Below are 22,639 nucleotides of genomic sequence, written 5' to 3'. Positions count from 1 at the left end.
CAGTAAGAGTAAATAAGAGTAAGAGTGCACGTGTGCGTGCGCATGCCCATGTTCGCGTGCACATGCATGTTGTTGCACGTTGCAGAGGGGGGGGGAGAGAGAGAGAGAGAGAGAGACAGTGACACAACGTAAACTGTTTTCGATGTGTGTGCACGCTCATGCACGTTGCGTGCTCGTGTGTTTATTGCTGTAAACTCAAGACATGCATCAGACTGCATTCTGAGATAGACAGCGCCGCCGTGTGGATGACAGGCGTGCCTGCATCCACTGCTATGGATCAGAGCCCTTAGGTCTATTGTCCACATAACTTCAGGGATTGAGCTGACATGTGCCTTTATACTTGAAAAGTCTGTAAAACACGTATTTGTTTACCCATTTGGTTGAAAACATACTGCCTGATGCATCATTGAAGCCAAAAATAGAAGGCTGAAAAGAGTTATGTTTGATAGCATCCTTTCGAAAACATGTATTCAGAGAGCTGTTTTGGTGATTACATCGCCTACAAACAGCCCTATTTCTAAACAATAGAAAATGATAGCAACTTACTACTTGGCGGATTTGTAAAGAGGGCGAATTGATCTTTCCATACGTATATGGAAGTTGGTATATTCACAGTAGAATGAATAGATATTCTATTTATTCTATTTATCTATTTATTACTAAAAAGTCGTTTATCTCAAAATGTCTACTCAAAAAGGCTGTTTTGATAGCAAAAACAATCTTTATAAAGTTGCCATTTACTAGACCATAGAACAAGATACAGATTTTCCAGTTTGATGTATCGGAAAGAGCGCGAGCAGGCCTTTCCAGTGATATGGGTGTGGTGTGCATACACACTACAGGCGATGCGTAATCGTCCCCCCAAAATGTGTTTGAAAAAATCGGCCTGATGGTGGCGCTATATGGGACAGATCCATTTTGATGACATGAGTGTAGACATACTGTGTAGCGATTTGCGTGATTTTAGGGCAAAATCTGTAGGAGTAGTGTCCAAAAATGTGTTTTGAAAAATCGGCCTGAAGGTGGCGCTAAATGGGACATATCCATGTTGATGAGATGAGTGTAGACATACTGTGTACCGATTTGCGTGATTTGAGGGCAAATATTGTAGGAGCAGTGTCCAAAAATGTGTTTTGCAAGAATCGGCCTCATGGTGGCGCTAGAAGAGGGGCATGTGAGAATTGATGGGTGGAGGTTGTAGGTTGGCAGGCAAGGAGTGTGTGTGCAAAATTTGGCATGGATCGGGGCAACGGTTGCGGAGATACAATGTGACGTGCAAAAGTGTGACGTGTGACGGACGGACAATGTGCCCATTACACTGTAAGAATTTTTTTTTTTTGTTTCAAATCATAAAGTAAGCATCTGATGTAATAAATAAAGAGCTGTGAGTAAAAAACTAGACCAGGTCAACCTGGTTGTGCCAGACCCCCTGTCTGTCATCATCATTTATGACATCATGCCTTTTGTAGGCATGTCATCATCATGTCATCATCATATATACCCTTTATATAGAAAACCAGGACAGACAGACAGACCGACATTTGCTTATGTAGGCCTACCCATTTCATGGGTCTGGCAAAAATTAGTTGTTTGCTTGAAAAGAGACCATTCACAAAAACGTCTTTTTCTCCAGTTGTTATTCTGAGAGGGCTTGGTTTTGGTGAAACAAGGGTTTTCAAATGGCTATAACTAAAGAAGTGTACATGATAAAACATAATTCTTTTTTCTGTGGAAACTAGAAGTTATCCTCTTTCATCTGGGCCATGGCATGACATAGTCATCATTAGACAGAATAAAAAAAAAAAATGGTAAACATGGTAAAAATCAAGAAATGCTTGGCAACCTAGCTTGATAGTTCACTTTTAATGGTGGCAGTCAATGAGTTAACCACTTGAATCCTAGTGTTCATATTCTGAGAACTGCGTGGCGTTGTGAGTTTGTAGATCTGCTATTTTCGGCAAAGAGGTTTGGCGTAGAGGGGGAAAAGAGCAGACTAGCAGACAAGTAGAGAGTGAAAGGTCAAGTGTATTAAGTATTGACGGTTCAAGTGGTTAAATATCTGAAAACACAAATTGACATGAATCCAAAATTCACTGATGATTGTGCTAAACTAAATGGAATCTCTGAAAAGGTTGTGGGAGTCCCTGCTTCATCTCTCTCTCAACTAAGGGGCCGGAAAACGTTGAAGACCCCTGCATTACATGATTACATGATTACATTACATAGTCCCTGTCACCGCACAGACAATCACATGTGATGTCTCCTCCAATAGACATTTAGGGCCCTATTTAGATGATCTATGGCACACATAACGAAGGGATTGTGTCAGGGTGTTTCCCCGACTGGTGTGTTTTGGGTGCCCTATTTCAGATAGCAATCATTGTTATTGACTTCAATAACAATAACAACACACCTCGCCATCACTTTTATAAACAGAAAATACATTTTCAGGTGGGTTGCCAATTTCATTCAATCAGGAGAAAGTACCCATTTGTCAGCTTCAGTTTGATAGTGTTCCAGTTATTGTTCATTTTGTCCGCTCATTTCTTGTCATGAATTTTGTTTACAATTTCACTTATCCTGTATCATATGAGGTCTCTCTTCTGATTGGATAAAATTGCTATCCTCACCTGAAAATATTATTGCGACCATAGGTCGCAGATTAATATGTGAACGGTCACAGCTTGTCCATATGTATCTCTATCTCTCTGTCACGCCTGACACTGTAGTTCTATGGGTTTGTCGTCTCTAACATCATGCTCTGATGTCACTGTGATGTCAGGAGAACCACTCTAACAGAATGAGTTTGCCGCTCTGACATCACACTCTGGCTTCACTGTAATGTCACACTAACAGAATCCCTTTTATGTCCATATATGGAGTTCCCTGATGTCATCAATATTAAGCCCATATCTAACAGGACTTCATATGGGAATGTCCATATATGGAGGCCACATCGGCCACATACCACACTAACAGAATCCATATATGGCCAAGACAGATGGCCAAGACAGCCCATATCTGTGTGGCTGGTTCTACAGACAGGGATCTCCATGTATGGGCATAAAAGGGTATGATGTCAGATGTCATAGACATCACAGGACTTTCACATAACGAATAACTGAGCAAGCATTTTGGGCTCTCACAGCATATCTCCATATACAGTAAATGGATCTACATATGTATATATTGTAATTTAGTGAATGTCTGTCTGTCTGTCTGTCTGTCTGTCTGTCTGTCTGTCTGTCCGTCCGTCTGACCATCTGCATGCTGACATCATCACTGATACTACACAGTTTCGCCGCCATGGTAACGAAACCGTCTGTCTGCATGCTACTCTGACGTCATACTCTGACATCATAGTACTGACATCACAGACTGGCCTGGACACGGAACACCATGTATGGGCATAAAGATTCAGATTCAGCCAGAACTAGGGTGCCGTAACACCAGTCCAGGTTGCTTAAGAATACTTTGATAATATTTAGAATTGATCAATATTACTTCAGTTAAACCACGTTAGACCCTCTAATGCCTCTATGCCTCTATGTAAAATATTAATGTATTAGTAAAAATATTAGTAAAGAAAATGTACCAGAGTATACATTAAAATGTTGGTACTGTAACAGTAAAATGTTGGTACCTTTAATCTCTCCATTTACCTCAATACCTCTGTGTTGTAGCTGTCATGTGCGTGGCAGCAGGTTCCCTGGCTCCAACAGGCCCTCTCCTCTGCTCACTCCTCCCCCTCATCCCTCCTTCAGAACAGACACAACATCTTGAGAGCTGTTGCCCAGCTGCAGGTAGGAGGACATTAAGCAGTTTATTGCTCATGTTACAAAAACAACAAAAAGGTTAAACTGCAATTAATTACTTTTTTAATCACTTCTTTAACATCCTCTCTTCCTATTCCTGCTCTTCCATCATCGCTTTAGTTTACTCTAATGCATGTGGCTCTACCTCCACTCTCTTCTGTTCAATTCTTTCATTGCTGCTGTCTTCCGATTCATCTTCCTCTGCACCTTCTGTCTCTCCAGTCGTCCCTGGGGACTGTGGATCTGGGCCAGGTTTACTATGAACCCATGAAGGACAGGCAGGGCAATGTCTTGCTAGTTACTGTCAAGGACTTCCCAAACCCTCCAAGGTTAGTGTTAAAAAGCACAATAACATAATACAGTCGACTTGTGACATTATAATTGATATTACCAGTAGGCTAACTTGAAAATATTGTAAAATGAACAAGTACAATATAGCGGTTGTATTCCAGTTGACAGTTGCACATGAAGGAAAGCCAACAGTGAGTGTGTTTCCTGCTGCTGCACTTATTAAAAGCCATTAGCCAATAACAAACACAGGTCTGGTTTGTGTGTGACTGTTCTCGACAAACCTGGCCACAACAGGATGTCTGGTCAATGCTTTTCAATGAGAATGCGTGCAGAGACTGAAGACAACCTTTTTCCGCCCAGAGCAGAAATATAATACTCACGTGTGCAAGTGGGGCGACCGTGCGAGGCCAGTGAGAACATCTGCATTCATTAAAAGGAAGCAGAATCTTTATTGTCACATCACAGGTTTACAGAAGTAAATGGTACTTGGTACCTGAGATAAAATATAAAGGTGCATGAACATAGCAGCAGATGTATACTTATATACATGATATATTTCCACACAACTCCTCTAATGTATATTAATGACATATTTCAATATTGAAAATGGGTGGTCTTCCCCTTTAAGTCACTTGTCTGTATTATTCAGAGTAATGTCCAAGGAAGAGTATTGTCTGCATTTTCTGCACTGCTTGTTATCATGTGACCGTGATTAATTGAACGGTTCTCGATACATGTGAAGGACATACCACACACACGCACGCACGCACACACACACAGATTTAGGGAATTTAGGGAACTTTTAAATAAAATAGAAAAAGTTATATGTTTTGAGATTTTTATATTTGCGTGCATGTTTTCCTTTACAATTAATTTTCTGTCTTGTGCTTTCAGCCTTCCTGACCCTCCACTCCACTGGGTGCCCCTGACACGTCTGGAAAAGAACCGCGGCAGAACTCCTCTGCTACCAGAGCCAACAGCCATGGACACACTCACTGATCAACTCAAGGTTAATTTGTGTTAGTTTGTCAGTGTGTGTTTATGTCTGCAGAGAGAGAGAGAGAGAGCGTGCACTATTACTGAGCACTTGATGATTACAGAAATGTATTGAGCATTTTGTAGAGCCCAGAATATATTTAATGTACTTCTAAACAAGTGCATTAAATACATTCCGTGCTGCTCTGCTCTGTGCAACACAAATGTATGATCCAACAAAGAATCTGAATTTAGTTGGGAAGCCCAAATAAAACAAAACAAACAAACCAAACCAAACCACAGTGGAAGAAAACAACTAATGAAACATTCTCTCAAACCTCACAACCCTCCTCCCCTCATTCTCTCACTCCAGGAGAAGTTGTCCTTCCACAGACACAGCATTCAGTGGGCCCAGCCAGGCCTGTACGTGGGGATCCTGAAGCTGTGCAGTTCTGTAGAACAGATCAGGGTTCTGGTACCACAGAGGCTGCCGAACCTGCTCTGCCACACACGAGTCCGCCATAACCCTCATGTGTCCAGGTAACGCCTCTAAAGCTGCAAAACATCCCAATCCAGTTCATCAGGAGTACGCTAATGTTGTGTAGATTTTGTGTTTTTTTTTTTAAGATTGAATATACTTTGCTGCATGCCCATTACCCTGCACTAGTTATTGTAAAGATTTCATAGTCTAAGGAATGTTCTCTCTTCTTGATTGTTGTGGCTACCATCTCCTTGTGTGATAGGGAAGAATGGACGTGGCTACAGAGCCATGTTTTCAGCACAGCCGGTGGCAGCGCTCAGAACCTGTTAAGTGGTGAGGACGAGAGCCTGATGGAAAGCAGCGGCCTTGGAGAGTTTGGTAGATCCCTGAGAGCAGCAGTCACTCTGCTTCTGACAAAGCTCAACATCCCCCTCTACAGGGTAAACATGGTTTCACTCCAGTGCCTCAAATTTCTCGCCTACCCTTTGACCCCCATTACCAGGGTCTATTCTAATGAGGGTCATCTCCAACCCTCACACCGTTTAATTGACTTTAACCAGGGTTTACCGTCAGATAAAACTGTTTTCAGGTTATCACGTCAGATAAAACTGTTTTCGGGTTATCACATGGGTAATTTCCATTGGTGACATTTCATTGAATTAGAGTCACATGACCTTGAAAAGGCTCAACAGATCTTGGCATCCCATTATTCCATGATTACAATGAATGCAGTGTGTGTGTGTTGCAGGCATATCAGTATGGGGTGTATACCCGGGAGCTCCTGCAGTTTGGAGACAAGGTATCGATGGTGCTCCTGCTGCCTCCCAGTGAGGACTTCAGCTCCAGTTACTGGCCTCTGGTGGGGACTAAGGAGCCTGGCCTCACCATGCCCCTGCAGGTCTTTGAGCTGGGTAAGTATAGGGGCTTACGGATTCCTGAGTTTCAAAGAGCAGTGGTCACAACATGGGTTTAGATAAATAAATGATAAAGACACTAATTGTTTAAGTTAAATATTATATCATTACTGTAGTCTGTAACTGAAGTCCCCCCCCCCCACCCTCAGTTTCTCTTGAGGATTAGTAGAGCAGTAAACCATAGTGGTAATCATTGGAGAGGTCCTGTCTGTATCTTGCATCCGTGTTGCATCAGTGCTAGAGGACTTTGCAAACTGCACATACTGTATGCTACTTTTGCAGAGCTACTCAAAGTACCCGAGGGTGGACAATTAGAACAGCAGGGCAGGACACAGAAAGAAATCTGGAACAACTAAAGCGGCTATATCTTTAAATAAGTGTTCAGCAAACTGGGGCTCACATGACAGAAGAGCAGCCTATATGCATACATTTAGGGTAAACTTCGCCTCAGATTATTCCTCAAATCTGAAACCATGACCAAACTGTTACATGGCTTTTGAACTTTAAAATACTGGGCTGGAAAGTTGGTATGAAAACTGTCATATTACAAATGAAATAAACCTTTTGCTATTTTTAAAGTATTTGTTTGTCTCTTCCCTTGACCTCGGCTCAACCCAGTTCACTTCTGGACGTATGAGCGAGACTTCCTGTCCCAGTATTGCCAGGCTTGGGTAAGACTGGAACTGGACACCCATCTGGCCCAGCAAGCTCTGAGAGAGGCCTTGGACACCAAAGAGGTACAGGAGGCTCGGGAACGTCTGGGCCACATCACTCAGCTGTCACAGGTAAAAATGTCCTTGTTTGGGATATAGGAAAACTATCCTGAAGCTGTGAATGCATAGTGGATTGGAATAACGGTGGCACAGTGGCAAGATGGTATTGTGAGTGGGTGTGTTCCAGGTGAACTCAATCATGGCCAATCAAATAGTAAAATCTACAGCAATTCAAACAGACCGTCATGAGCAGATGATGTGATATTACACAAATAGCGTTCCTTGTTGACACCAAAATTCCAGTGTGCTGCTGATTTGCAAATGACACACCCCATAACTACACCAATACCAAACTCAAGCAGGCAAGAATAAATGTGCCCATCCATCCGTTGCGTGTCTCATGCTGGTACATTTAATAATAAGTAAAATGTAAATTGGGATAATGGGGATCTATGAGGCATTGTAAGAATATTGTGTTGACAAATAGAATGAATGCTTGTCAAAAACCCAATAAACAAATGTTTAAAAAAAGAAAAATACTGTTTCCACATGTTGTTCTCAATAAAGACTGTATATGATTTGTCATGTTTGGGTACAGGTTCAAATAGGTTTGGTAGGGGTGTCTGGAAAATGTTTTTCATCAAACTCCAGCACACTCTACATACATTCTGTTTAGATCCTGCAGTTCAATAACCATCCCATTACATTTTAACTTGTTCCTGTAGCGTCTTGACGCAGTGTGGCGAGATTCCCGCTGGATCATGGACTGTCTGCAGTGTGTTCGGTCCAGGCAGTGGGTGGGGGCAGTGCCCCTGGGCCTGGTGATGGGTGGGGACCCTCCTCCACCTCCTGACTCAGAGGAAGAGGAGGGGAGTCTGACTGCCAGACTGACTTGGCCGCATCGGCTACAAGCACAGAGAACTGTCTCAGGTATGCTGTTGAGGAGGATTATGATGATGTGAAAACATGTCTCCTTGTCTTCTCTCACAAGACCTATACAAGGTTAACCCTTAAGTTCTGTTCGGGTCATTTTGACCCGTTTTACATTTTCATTTGAAAAAAAAAGGTAGAAGTTTAAACTTTTTCCACCTGAAACTCACTGGCCTTAAAGATTCTTCTGAGATGAATGTGTAAAAAAAATATTTTTGCACTACACCCATGCTACACCCCCCTCATATTTTTTTGAACCTTAAGTGCTGTTCGGGTCATTTTGACCCGGAAGCACATAATTTTGCACAGAAATACACAGTATTGTGCCAAAACACAGACACACAGCCCCCCCCTTCTAACACGCCCCTTCCGAAGCCCCCCTGTCTGATTTTCATTTTTTCCTATAAGCATGAGCAATATTACCCAGTATTAAATAAAGTAGTTTTTTTACATGAATTCCAGCTAAATCAGTAAAAACGCCTAGCTCGTTCAATGTTTAATGTGATATAGCAAAGCAGAAATGCAAACATTTACCATATATATCATATGAATTGTTTGGTATTGAGTCAAAGTCAATGTATCATGATGATTTGTTAAGTTAAAATGTATATTAGTGTTGTTTTTTTTAAACCAAATATCCCCCGGGTCAAAATGACCCGAACAGAACAAAGGTGTAGTGAATCTGAACAGAACTTAAGGGTTAAACATTCTGCAGCAGAGAACTGTAAAGACATAGAAGACTGAAAATAATTAACTTATTTGAACTTCTTTCCCTTTCAGAGACCTTAGTCAGCGTGAGCCCTGCAAATGTTGTCAGTGTTGAGGTCTCCACTCCAGCAGGAGGCCTGTTGGTCGTTCAGGAAGAGGCCGCTATGGTTTTAATGGAGGGTGTGGCTAAGGGGGGGTACCCCGTTGATGTCAACGCCCAATCAACCATGGACCTGACCACCATTGGTCAATCGGAATTAGGATGCGAAAGTGCTTTAATTCAGTCTGTAATAGAACCCGCTGTCGTCAGCCAATCGGATGTAGTATATGATGCTTTGGTGGAAGCAGAGCCCTACAGCGAGGACACCGATATTCCACCCAGTATTAGTGAGGTGATCGAACCCATGGAGATGGCAGAACTGGTGCATATCTTGCCCACACTGAGTCTCATAGATGAAGAGAGTCTTCCGAGTGACCCAGCAGCACCATCTGTTCTGGAAATGCTAGAGAGCTTTGGACTGGGGATTGGGGAAAGCCCTGCATTGTTTGATTTGGAGAGCTCAGAGTTGACAAACGAAGCTGAGAGTCTCTCACAGGACAGCAACAGTGGGACAGCAGAAATTGGTTGGGAAGAGGCGGTCTGTGAGACCACAGTTTTGCCGGGTCAAGACATGTCTACTGTGAGATGGGATTCACCCCCACAGGAAGCAGCGATGCTACCGCTTCCCAACAAGGGGAACTATATTCCACTGAGGAGCCAAGTGGAGTGGGACAGCTCTTCTTACATGTCCTGATGATGTCTTTTACGAGCCTGTATAACTCTTCCGCACAGCATGGTGACTTCAGGCATACTTCCTGACCACTAAATCCCTGATGTTGCCTCTGAGCCTACAGGGAAGGACTTTTTTTCCCTAGATGGTGCTGCAGTTTGCTCACACAAACAGATTTTTGGGTCATTTTAAGCTTTTAGGATACATCTTCATCAACAGCCCTATTTTGCTCAGAATCTTATGCCTTATGAGTTAATGTTATTAGTGAAAATACCCGATCTACAGTGATGCGTTGTGAGCTTGAAGATCAGTTACTTTTAAATAATATTTGAAATGTTTTTAAAAATGTAAAAAGTAATACAAAATGCCTAATCAAAGTATAAGGCATAAGATGCCACACAAAATAAGGCCCAAAGTATCCTATCTACAGTATGGATGAAAATATATCTGTATACTGCAATAAGCTAGACATCCTTTACTTTCATTTTCAGTGGTAGCCTACTTTTGGTTCTTGTAATCTCTATCTCAAAGGTATTTCTCAGCATTTTGACCCTAAACTCCAGTTACTTTATTCTGAGGATTACTAACTGGATATAAGCTTTTCATAACCATATAACTGAAACACTGAGAGAAAAAAAAAAACCACAACAACCTACTATAGAGCAAACTCAAGATCACATCCTATTTTAGACACAATACTGTACCTACCTACAGTGCCAACAACTGTCTGTATTAACTTCTTCTCTTACTATAGTTACATCTATTCTGTGATATAGGATTCAGTGAATTAGAGAATCTGATGTGAATAATTACAAGTAGAGAGTCAGAGGTTTAACTATTTAAACTACAGTTACTTTATTTTGAGGTGAAGCCACAACAGTGTAAGGCTAAAGTGAAGAATGCCACTTATCACATGCAGGACTGAGTGTTGCTTTGCAGTTGGCAAACTACCTTATACCTGTCTGCACTTTTGACATTTACTGAAACAATAGCAATATAATACTTTAACAAATTACACTTAAGTGGATATTTGAAAACTGGTTAAAACATTTTTGTTCAACTGATAATTTGTATTCTTATTTTTCTTAATGGGTGCAGGTTAATAGACAACGGCTACACCTTGGAAGTGTCATCTGATTTGAAATTCTATCCAGGACCAAAATGTTATTTTAAATGGAATGGTTGCACCCTCTGTCCTGATTGGATAACATTGTTATCCTGTCCTGAAAATGATTTTTCTTTCTATTGGCTTACAGACTAGGATTTGGGGGGACAGGTACCCTGTTACTGAACACTCCATAGAGTTATATGGAATAGAGCTCGAGCCTATTTTAACGAAAAATATCACTGCCCCCACTGCCCCTTTAATAGGTAAGGTTTGTCACAAACCTTACAAACCGTTTGTGACGTGTTATGCTTTAAATAAATGTTTAATTTGAAACTGTAACGTTAATGTTGTTGTTTTATGGAAGATGATGCAAAAACTAGACTAGGCTATTGGCTATACAAGAATCAATTCTGAAATACGTGGTGTCAGCCAGTATCGCTGACGCCCAAAATTGGCCGCGTGCGCACAAAAGCACGTTGCACATACCAAACCAAATACACACACTTCTCCTCCTCATTTGACATCATGGGCTGCAGCACCACCAGGAATGCCGTTCACAGCTTGGTTGAAAGCAAATAATGAAATTAGACTTTTCGTAATACTAGAGAGGACGGAGCTTGTATCTAAAATAATGGTAAATATATGACACATCTTGACATCTACGGAATCGTTGTCCTGTAATTTAGGCGAGAGATTTATCGATACGGTACGACGTAGCTATCGTTTGTGACTTTAGCTGTGTGTCCTCTCGTGAGCTCGCTGGAGGATGGCGTCACTGGAATGTGCAGCGTCAGCTGAAGGTACGCTGTCACAATGGGACTCAGATGGTCCAAAGCCATAGGACAATGTGGTGTCTGCAATCTATTGTTTATATAGACATATATATATATATATATATATATATATATATATAGATATAGATATAGATATAGATATATAGACCTATATATATATATATATATACTCCAGAGAACAGAGATGGACCTCTTACTACTGCATTAAGTGATTTATTATTGCTAAAAATCACTTAATGCAGTAGTAAGTTGTCCATTTCCGTTCTCTGGAGTGTGCAGTAGGCCTACCTTCCTTATGGAAGGTCCATCCTTTTTAACAGTTTATATGCTTGCTGACTAAATTAAAGCTCCTACGCTATACGTTTTGTTTTGGAGGGGTATGCATAAATATGTATAGCCTATGTTCTAGAAAGAAACTGATACAGTTTAACAGTACTTTTTGCTAGAAATAACAGTGCTGTTGGTGTTGATAATAATTGTTTCACTATATGGTGCGACAGACTCTGAGGTACCTGTAGAGTCCAGTGCTGGTGACCTCCTAAGAATTGTTCTGGTGGGGAAGACTGGCACAGGCAGAAGCTCCTCCGGCAACAGCATCATGGGATGGAAGTCCTTCCGGGTCGCACTGTCGCCGTGTTCTGCCACCACTCAGTGTGAGAGGCACACTAGGAAGGTCAATGGGCGAAGCATTGCCGTAATCGACACCCCAGGGTTCTTCAACACGTGCCTCTCTCCCCAGGCGGTAACAGCGGAGGTGGGTCGGTGTGTGTCACTGGCCTCTCCGGGACCCCATGTATTTCTGCTGACCATCCAACTAGGCAGATTCACCCAGGAGGAAAGGGACACCTTGCAGTGGATCAAGGCCACGTTTGGGCCTGAAGCAACCAGGTTCACCATGGTGCTGTTCACATGGGGAGACCAGCTGAAGGGGAAGAGCATTGAAGACTTCCTGAAGGAGAGCGATGAGCTGTCGGCACTTGTCGACAGCTGCCAAGGGGGGTACCACGTCTTTGATAACAGCGATGATTGCGGGGGACAGGACCAGTCGGCGAAATGCTCACTGCAGCCGCAGGTCATACATCTCCTGGAAAGGGTAGAAAAGATGGTGGCAGAGAACGGAGGCAGTTGCTATAGCAACGAGATGTTCCAGGAAGCAGAGAGAGCCATCAGAGAGGTAAAGGAAGGGATTCTGGCAGCAAGAGATGACATGCCCAAATGGAGAGAGGCAGAGGGGATGGAAGACAAGGGCACAGAGTTAGAGAGGAGAAAAAGGAGGGAAGAGGAAGAGATAAGGGAGATAGAGGTCGCTAGGAAGACTGAGGAGAAACTGTTCTGGTGCGAGCTGATGACTGCACTTGGGAAAGGCGCTGCAGAGGGGGCAGGGATCATGGGTAAAGACAAAGGAAAAGGGTCAGTAGTGAAGAAGGCGAAGGTAGTGCAGAAAGCAGCAGCTTTGGCCACAAATCCTATGACAGTCAGTTCAGCTGCCAAAGTGGTGGGCGGTGCAGTCAGAGAAGGAAGTAAAGTGTTGTATAAACACCGCAAAAGCCTACTCCACTGAGACATGGACTTTAGAGCAATGGTTGTGTGACTGTACTCACTATACTGTAAAATCAGGGAATAGACGGCATTAAGCTGGGGCCTATGGTCTTTTATCACTTTTATCAGTCACTAACATTTATTGGTGGTGTGTAAGTGAAGATAGCTGATAATTCCCTCACTGTGTTATTTGTATGGTAGACATACATTTACCTGATCCCATGATACTAACCTGTGTGAGACAATGACATGGTTTGCTTAATTACAGTATGAACAAAACAAATACATCGGTCAGTGATTAATGACTTAAGTCCATCGCTGATCATAGCCCACTGTTATAGTGTGTGTGTGTGTGCGTGTGTGACACACACAAATAGATCAACAATGAAGATAATCAGCACCACGTATTACAATTCACAGTCCATGTTAATAAAAGTTATCCATTTAAGAATATGTACTGTAAAGGTGTGCCAGAAATCACTGTCTACACAACATATCAAGATGTTGAATATAATTACAGTATATAACATGCCATTAAATATTTAGATACATGTAGAAGTGGGGTATGAAGTGAACTGAACAATAAAGGTTAGTGTAAACAATTGTTTTACTGTTTATCTCAAATCTTTGGTTTTATCTACTGTATGACATCACAAATTGCCTAGCCCCTTTAGCTCCCATTGAAAGAATAATCTTGACATACTTTATATCAAAGGAGAATAGAAAAATGTACAAAAATTAAGTAATATTTGGCATTAAAGACAAAAGTAAAAAGCTGTTTACAGGTTGTGGCAAACTGAAACATCCCATTGGGTAACCGGAACAGTGGGCCTCTGAGAACACTGGGGCCTGGGCACCATTTTTTTTTTATTGTATAACTACATTCATTTTACAAGTGAGGAACCCTCACTGGGGCCAACTACATGTTTTATTACATTTAAGGCTCAAAATGTCTACACGTGCTACAAAACCTCAATTCAAGGGTAAATTTAGGCCCGATGTTTAGCCTGTTGTAACCTATATGTATTTTATACCTTTCAATCCAGTACAGCTGATTGATATAGCAGCATTCAACTTTTTAACTTTTTTGAAAATAATACTTGTTTTCAGTAAACTTAGGTTAGGGTTTAGAAGGCGTTTTTTAGAATCTGCCTCGGGTCTAAATGGGTTCAAATCATGTATCATCTGACCATTTTCCAAAGCATACATTTATTTATTTAGTAAAAAACAGACAATTTAATGTTGAGGTGCCCACAAGGTTTAGGTGCCCACTGGACCTGTATCCGAACATTGTGGAGTGAGAGAAGACGACAAATACTTCTGGGCACAGCCAGACTAAACTAAAAGTACAATGTATACAAAGTAGGCATGTTTCTTATATCATTTTTCAGGTCACTGATCCCTTATTGAATTTCATTAGGGGCATTGGACCCTCATCCCAAATGATGATCTTATAGACCTTGTGTTGTGATATGTGGTTTAAATGTAGATATTGTACATGAGAAAAAGATTCATAGTGGTGATGTTTTTCAATGTATTTCAAGTGAATCAAAATACAATGAAAAGTTTAACTAGTCATCATTTGGCTGAATCAGTGACACAAAATCAGGTTCTGGCATATTTTTATGGGTTCCCTTTCACAAGGTTACTAGAATGTGTAATCACTCATGGTCCCTTGGCAATATAAAAAATTGCAAAGTTGAGATTGAAAAACGTTTAGGTAATCTGTACAGCTAGACACACCCATAGCCTTAATACAGGTACAGTATGAGTATACCCTGTCAAACCTAGAGACATGTAGGCTATTGTACAGGAAGACATGTATTTTAGACAACCTGAGGGCTGTACAATATGCTTTAACCAACCAACCATATGTACAGGTTTTTGTGGGTCAAGGATTATAAGCATTGGTTTAAAAATAAGATAAATCCCACAAACTGCATTTGATGGTCTCTAACGGGACAGTATCTCAGCATCCATGGGGGAAATAAAGAAAGAACAAATGCACAATTCCCACAGTACCATTTCAGCTGTCTGAAATCATATTTAGGTTCCACATGCACACAATTGTAGTCACTTTTGAATCCATAAAAAAAAACATACTGTACATTACATTTGCTTTAAAACTACAGCTACTGTAGGCATGCATTCACACAGGCCTCTAAACATTCTCACACACACACACACACACACACACACACACACACACACACACACACACACACACACACACACACACACACACACACACACACAGCAAGATGTATGTTCCCATCTTGACCTACACACAATCATGGCCCTATAGACCATTTGTCCCATCGCTGACAACAGTTGATGGGCATGGTATGTGTTCCATTGCATAACTGTAGCAGGCACAGAATGGTAGCGGTTTGAAAACTCTTGTTAAACTGGCATAGGCAGGCCCATCTTTCCACTTCCTCGAAGAACTGTGGACAGAGGAGAGCAAATGAGGACATAATAGAGGTTTCAAAACCTACAACTAAATGTTTATGTCTATTGTCTACTACTGGGGCAAAGCTCCTGCAATTACAATATAATAATTGGATAACATTTGAGGTGAATATCATAAAACAATTGCCTTTTAAAACTCTATGCAAGTCAAGTATTCCCCGTATTTAAACCATTTTTTGCATATGTGATTTCATATTTTGAATTAAACAGTGCGATATAATGGTTGGATGAAGAGTTAATTCAGCTCAGTTTATATACATTAGTCTCGCATAGCCAGAGTGGAGCCGTGGAGTGCCGCGGGACCGTTAACACATCCAGGAACGTGTTAACTGGTTACTATGGAAACCAATAGCCAGCGCTCTACCGCGGGCAGGAGTGAGAGGAAAGACTCCGCTTCCCATGATGCCTCGCAAAATAATGTAGTCATTTGTCATCTCCTAACTCACCCCTTGTGAAATAAAGGTAGAAGAAGTCACAGTAGAAGATGGTCTGCACCACGCCAGACACCACAGCGATCTGGTCCAAGAAGCCCTCTGTGTGGTAGCGCCACACCCAGTTGGCCAGGTAAAGGGCGCGGTAGAGACCCAGGAAGAACAGGTAGTGGGTGGTGATAGACTCTGCCTCGCCTGTTTTGGTGATCATGAAAAGCTGAGGCATGATGGCCACCGCCTCCAGGAAGATGGAGAAGGTCCACAGGATCTGTGGATGGGACAACGAAAGGAATGTGATATACAGTAGTTATGTAAGCTTTTGGGGAGTCCCATTTATGTCTATCTAACTTTATGATTGTTGATACAGCATAAGTAGCCAAATGTGCAACATCCAATTTTAGAAGAGCTGATTTGATGTCTATCAATGCTACAATGGTTAACATCCTTTCCTCTGGAACCACACCACCCCCTGCTGGCCTAGGGTGTATACTGTGCATCTCATATGCAGTCTCTCTCTCAGCTTTCCTACAATCTGTTGAGCTGAATAAAACATACAAATAATAGCACACTTGCCAATGGACCCGTTTTGTTCATAATTTTGTTTATAAAAAACATGGACTAAATATATTATAAGTTCAAACTTTTAAATTCCTGTTCAGTGATAGTGAAAAATAGGTAGTCCAGTCCAATCCAGGATTGGGCCTTTTATATAGATCTTTATTTTGTTTGCATGTCCTGGCTCTGAACCCTTACAAATCATGTAACACAGTTACGGTTCACATCTTGTTTCTGTCCTGGGCTCAAATTTAGTAAATGCAGTCTACTCTGGGAGGACTGGGACCCAAACTCATCAAGGCAAAGTAGCTCTCATGTCATGCGGGGCCTGTCAGAAGTAGGCCAGCGAGTCATTTTGTAGTCTGACCTGAACCATAGGAACGAAGCATACTCGTATACAGTAATATTCACCTCCAGTGGAGTGAAAGCATAGTTCTCCAGGAAAGACAGCCCTGTGACAGGCACCAGGAGAAACTCCACACGAAATGTGTCGTTCTCTGAGTCAAAGGTGTTCCTAAAGCGCATGTAGATCAGGTACACCGTAGCATAGGCCAGAGCCAAGAACACCACCTGGCAGCAGAATGCAGGGAGAAAGAGACATGGAGTTAAGAACTGACAAACTGGAGGCATGGAGAGCACTGTTCATATTAATATAACTTTAAGTTAGTAGACAAGAGATCCATTTAGTCAGGGATATTACAGGGCCATCAGTTGTTGGGCAAAATCTCAATATTTCGATGTCCCATTGTTTCGATATCCTAGTAGTCTGGTTAGAGTTTAGGTTTAGGGTTGGCATTCATCAGGTTAGCATTCACCAGCGTCGGCAGGTTAGCGTTCACCAGCGTCGGCGTGTATGTGTGTCGTGCACATGCTTGCATGTAGGTATGAGGAGTAAGGCAGGTATGAGGAGTAAGGTTAACTTGTATGCACAGGGCGAACCACTCACTGTGATGTTTATGTGTGTGTGTGTGTGTGTGTGTGTGTGTGTGTGTGTGTGTGTGTGTGTGTGTGTGTGTGTGTGTGTGTGTGTGTTAAGCTCTTACAATACACACACTTACTTTCATGACTGTGTTGTAGACGGAGATGAAGGAAGTGAATAGGTCCAGGTACCTTGTGGTGAACACTAGTGCAAACAGCACCTGGGATTTCCCAGAGATGCCTACAGGAAGACAAAATAGCACAAGTTTCCAAAAAATCCTTTTAACCACATTAACCCTGTCGTCTCTATTTTTGTCATGTCAATGATTATATGCGAACATTAAAAAAAGAAGAAAAACAAATACATTTAAAGCTGCAAGCTCAGACTGATATGTTTGGCTCATTCTTGAAATAGTTTGCATATCCATAGTTCTGCACATCTTCATGCAATTCAATGATAACAAGTGCCCATGACTCCAGAAGAGAGGTTGACCACGCTTTAATGTATTTTATATTAAAGGTGTGTCAGTAGGTCTGCCAAGTAAGCTCAATTTAATGACCCGTTTGAGCCACTGTTGTCATACAACGTCCGGTTTGCCACGTAGCTGACACAAGTGCATAACTGAAGTACTGATCGGTGATCACCATTGCAACCATCAATATTATGATATCAGCCTTCTCTTGAACGTTATAGTGTAGTTGTGAAATGTACAGTGTTTGCGTCTACTCAGCGCGTGTGCTTTTTAAGTCTTTCAATACATTCTTTGCTACATGTTAAGTCAGCAGTGGGCCCAAGACGACACTCAAAAAACCAAATAGCCTGCACAGCAAGTCTCTGCTGCAGATTTTGGTGACACTAGGTAAAAAGTGATCAACTAGGCTATTAGAATTAAACAATAACAACAACAACAACACATACGTTCATGACAACATACCAGCACAGGATTTGGACCTCCATATCTTCAGGAACAAGATAATGATAGCTACTAGATGCGACACGTCACCGGCTAGGCGAAAGATGTTCATTTTGCAAATATTGTGCCCTACAAACAGACGTCTGAAAGCTTGACTCTCGTCGATAGGCTGTATATGATGTCGTTGAATAAAATAGCCTATCTGTCTGCAAAAAAAATCTGCGGTCAATAAAATAGAGGCGCTACTACGTTACTTAGAAAAACATTAGCTAGGCTAGGTTACAGAGCTTTCCGAGGTCAAAGCTCATTCGCGATCAAAACGCAATCAAAAGCATTCTCTGAAATTCAGAAACAGGCTAATTCAGACGCATGAATGGCCCGAAAAAAGTTGTTGTGTAGGTGACGTGGCTGACTCCATCCATCCGTGTTGTCCAGGGGCGGGGAGAGGGATCTGGGTTGATCCGTTTGGCTATACGCATCTGGGCGTGTACCGCCCATCACCAAGCTGAGAGGTAAAACAACAGATATTACAGCAGATGGCGCCAGTCTGCTCTCAGTGAGGCGCTAAATGACTCGCATGATTCTTGGAAAACTTTCAATCGCCATTAAATCCAATAGAGTCTGTCTACAGAGCAATTAAACTTGCTCTACCGGCCAGGCAGGCGCTCGTGCAATGGAAGGTGGCACTCAGGCACTGGCATGCTCTGCGTGCCCATGACGCATCAGTGCTGTCACTGTGACTGAGGCGCGAGGCGAGGAGCTCATTCGGCTTGATTTTCTTGCAGGTGGGATTTATGGCTCTTTGAAGTGAGCCGAGCCGGATCTCTGCGATCCGTTCCTTTTCAAAGAGCCGTTCAAAATACTGTCTCATTTTAGTTACTTTTAGTTATTTTGTTACTTTCTAGATTTTGATTATAATTACAAATCACTTCAACCCTATATAGGCCTGCATTTTGGCCATATACATTTCCGCCATTTGAAAATATTAGCCGATCTACAAGCTCACAATGTGTCACGTTGCGACACATTGTGAGCTTGTAGATCTGCTATTTTCAAATGATTTTTCCAAATGTTATTAATTGGAAAACCTGTGAAATGTGACGTTCTGCATATTGAGTACTTTCTATTCAATATGGGGCTAAATGTACTATAATCATATTTTTGTCTTAGGAATGCTACAAATAGTCTACAACACATTATTGAACTCAAGTCTCCATGGCACGAGTAATCAATAGAAAAAAAGTCATTTTGGGGGGTGAACTACTCTGTGCATTTTGATACCAATACTTTAGTGCTTTTACTCAAGTACATTTTAATTACACTTCTACTTGTGTATTTTGTACATTGTAGTAAAGAATGTTTGTACTTTTTACATGTAGTATTTTGAACGGCTCTTTGAAAAGGAACGGATCGCAGAGATCCGGCTCGGCTCACTTCAAAGAGCCATAAATCCCACCTGCAAGAAACTCAAGCCGAATGAGCTCCTCGCGACTGGGTTAGGGCCTTCTTCAAGGAAGGCCTATTTGTCCCACCAACCCTTTTATGTTTATAATCATGGTGTTAAATTAAGTCTGTTTTGTTTGTTCTGTGACCTTGCATGCAGCATTAATAGATTGCAGCAAAAATATTTTTGCACACTTCATTGTTTATAGGGGAATTTGGCTAGGCCAGTAGTAGGCCTATAGATGCCTTAATGGTCCACGTCACATTGATATAAACCAGTATGCGCACGCCGGTCGGCACCAAATGAACCCCACCGTTCATAGGATGCAATGGATGGCACTCGTGTTTAAAAATGCATTCCATCAAACTTTCAGATGCCGTTTTTCTCCCAGTGTGGAGGAAGAATGCTTAGGATTTTTACTGTAAATTCTCACTCTTGAAATATATAATCCTTAGTTTCTGTTGATTGTAAACAATAATAGCGATTCAAAACAGTTGTCCTTCAAACCCCACCTCTATTCACCGTCATCAGAACAGAGGGAGCGCTCCTCTTGATCACCCACCCGATCCACTGGATCACCAGAGCGTCTACTGCTCGCCCAGCTGCAGTCCATTAAGCCTAATTATGCTCCGTCCTGCGACGGTGTCGCGCGCAGAGCCGCAGACCTCCAAGCTCAGAAGGGTTGCATTGGTGACGCGATGTGAGTTTGTATATCAGCTACTCTTGACGCGGAATACCGTTGCGCAATGAAGTATATATGTCTCGATAAGGGCGCACCCATGGGAGCACCTCACTAGCACACAAGAGGAGGTTGAATAACCAGTGCTCCCCAAAACAACAGGTTTGGGGATCTGTTGGGAATTGATTACATGATACAGTCAGCTGTGCATTCAGTCTCAATGTTAGTAAACAAATAATTGGTCTATAGGCCTACATATAGGCCTAACCAGTGGTTAATGGTTATCAAGTTATCAACCACAATTTATTGCAATGTTGTAGTCCTGTTAATACAATTGTGTAAGTGAAGACAGTGCATGAATATATTGCAGTTTGTTGTTTAATGCTTGGCATTCACTTTCAATAGCCTACTTTTGGAATTAACGTTTTTACAAGTTGTATCCAACTATAATTTGATAATTCAGTCGTGGTATCTAGGCTTATGTGTCTATGGCAATAATTTCCTCTAAAAGATGTTAATTCCCATCACATTTTGTCAAATTCTTCCCCCTGAATCATTGTCAAAACCAACAAACCCAATTTCTGATGGATCTGCACCTCCTTTCTTCTCTGAATCCCTCAATGTAATCCTCCCTCCCCTCTATGTCCTTCACTCCTCCTCCCTCTTTGCTGTCAGATTTGCAGTAGGGCTTGTTACAGTAAATTAACAAAGAGGCTGCAAAAGCCAACAGGTACGCACATCCAAGGCCAATATAGGCTGAGTGCTGGACTAAGAATAAGGTACAAATAGAAAAATAAAAGTCTGCACACCAATTTATGCTCCCAAAGAGTTAAATGTACTCTTTTGGAGCATAAACTGGCGTGCAGACTTTTATTTTTCTATTTGTTACAGTAAATAACAAAATATTACATTTTCTGAAAATGTGATCACCCACTTTTGGATACAACCTAACTTTCATGAGAAACATTTGGTCCTCCAAATGTAACTTCAAATCCTTTAAATGTCCAGCAGCCCAACTGAACAACAATGCTCCTTTTTGCAGACAGGAATCACAGCAGGGCCTCTAAGGACATAGAGGAAATACCTGCCTACATCAGTGGTAGTACACACTGAGGGGGCACACTAAGCAAAGAGTACATTATGCCGCCATCCACTCTTGTGGAATCAGATCTTAAAAGGTAGGTGCGTAACGTAATGTGTGTAACCTCTTTTATCACATACCAAGCTTTTATTTGCCCAGTGGTGAATCGTGGGCCTGCCAGGAGAAGGTGCATGGTCGACATAACTCCCTACGCCAGTGGCTCTCAACCTGTGGGTCAGGACCCCCAGGGGGGTCCCCAAATTATTTTGGGGGGTCCCCAGATGATTAACTTAATGAGCAACATTGTTTTCTCTCTCAAAAGTAAACAAACCAACATAAAGTTTAAGTGTATAGAGCGTGATCTGCACATTTCTAAAGTGACAAATGAAGGACTTTTTAATACCTCTAAATGACAAATTAAACATTGACCAAATTGTATTAGAGGCAGAAATTGTGAAAATAGCCGATCGTCAGGCGTTGTGAGCATGTAGAACTGCTATTTTCATAAGAGAACCGTGTTATACAAAATGTAATGCCTCAACGGGGGGGGGGGCCTGAAAAGGTTGAGAACAGTGCCCTATATGCCACCAGGAGCCATCAGTTTGGCTAAGCTGTGATTGTCTGATTAAGTTACATGTCAATGTGTTAAGCTAAAATACTGTGATTTGACTAAGTACCGTAAATGTATTGCTATTGTTCTGCTATTGTATCCCTATGGGGGGTATTGCTTAGCGTTCCCAGATTTTGCTTAGCATGCTCAGAAAGCTTGCACAAAATTCAAGGAACATCTCCGAAAGCAGGGCCCATTAACGCCAAGATTAACTGTATTCCATTTATGCAATAAATGGTTAAATCTACTTTAGACGTGAGTGTTCCTGACTAAACTGACAATATTGAAAAAATGAGATATATATTGAGTATGACAGTGTAAATTAGGCTTGACTCAGTTGACTGTCTAATTGTTTGTCACAATCTCTCATGCAGCCTCACTCCACATTTGTGTCACACCATACACTGTGCTACAGTGAACTTGTACTTTGTCACACAACAGAGTCATGCCACACGCCAACCAACTGTTCAACAAACTCACGTCCTGGGGATGTGATG

At 41.8% G+C, this 22,639-nt stretch overlaps 3 protein-coding genes across 3 annotated transcripts in view; 2 read left to right on the top strand and 1 right to left on the bottom strand.

Annotated features, from left to right (window-relative positions):
* LOC308282855 (ankyrin repeat and fibronectin type-III domain-containing protein 1) overlaps positions 1–9,621 on the top strand; it is a gene marked incomplete at both ends in the record, with an annotated part of 16,427 nt that extends 6,806 nt beyond the window's left edge. The window contains 9 exons of the mRNA XM_080723243.1: positions 3,684–3,803; positions 4,038–4,144; positions 5,001–5,115; positions 5,455–5,621; positions 5,825–6,002; positions 6,311–6,473; positions 7,095–7,261; positions 7,915–8,119; positions 8,900–9,621. Coding sequence (XP_080579369.1) covers positions 3,684–3,803; positions 4,038–4,144; positions 5,001–5,115; positions 5,455–5,621; positions 5,825–6,002; positions 6,311–6,473; positions 7,095–7,261; positions 7,915–8,119; positions 8,900–9,621 — 1,944 coding nt within the window. The remainder of the gene's footprint in view (positions 1–3,683; positions 3,804–4,037; positions 4,145–5,000; positions 5,116–5,454; positions 5,622–5,824; positions 6,003–6,310; positions 6,474–7,094; positions 7,262–7,914; positions 8,120–8,899) is intronic.
* Positions 9,622–11,471: 1,850 nt separating this feature from the next.
* LOC308282854 (GTPase IMAP family member 7) lies at positions 11,472–13,060 on the top strand (the record flags this gene model as incomplete). The annotated part of the gene is made up of 2 exons (XM_080723242.1): positions 11,472–11,505; positions 12,000–13,060. 2 exons carry the CDS (start codon positions 11,472–11,474, stop codon positions 13,058–13,060), a joined length of 1,095 nt encoding a protein of 364 aa, XP_080579368.1.
* A 1,583-nt stretch (positions 13,061–14,643) lies between these two features.
* Positions 14,644–18,749, bottom strand: kdelr3 (KDEL endoplasmic reticulum protein retention receptor 3). Its single transcript, XM_080723902.1, has 5 exons — positions 18,350–18,749; positions 17,555–17,655; positions 16,908–17,066; positions 15,957–16,209; positions 14,644–15,485 (listed from the first exon to the last, which is right to left on the bottom strand). The coding sequence occupies exons 1-5, from the start codon at positions 18,438–18,440 to the stop codon at positions 15,442–15,444; spliced, it is 648 nt and encodes a 215-aa protein (XP_080580028.1). The 5' UTR covers positions 18,441–18,749; the 3' UTR covers positions 14,644–15,441.
* Between the last annotated feature and the right edge of the window lie 3,890 nt (positions 18,750–22,639).

The sequence above is a fragment of the Nannobrachium achirus genome (genome assembly GCF_963921795.1).
Source record: "Nannobrachium achirus genome assembly, chromosome: 4".
Taxonomy (NCBI): Eukaryota; Metazoa; Chordata; class Actinopteri; order Myctophiformes; family Myctophidae; genus Nannobrachium; species Nannobrachium achirus.
Note: the sequence above shows the minus strand (reverse complement) of the source record. Positions and strands in the feature narration are given on the sequence as shown.

Excerpts from the sequence above, each read along its gene's own strand:
- kdelr3 (XM_080723902.1), bottom strand. The coding sequence starts at position 18,440 with ATGAACATCTTTCGCCTAGCCGGTGACGTGTCGCATCTAGTAGCTATC. Across the intron at positions 17,656-18,349 it reads GAGGTCCAAATCCTGTGCTG|GCATCTCTGGGAAATCCCAG; the intron begins GTATGTTGTCAT and ends GTCTTCCTGTAG. Across the intron at positions 16,210-16,907 it reads ATGCTTTCACTCCACTGGAG|ATCCTGTGGACCTTCTCCAT; the intron begins GTGAATATTACT and ends TCCCATCCACAG.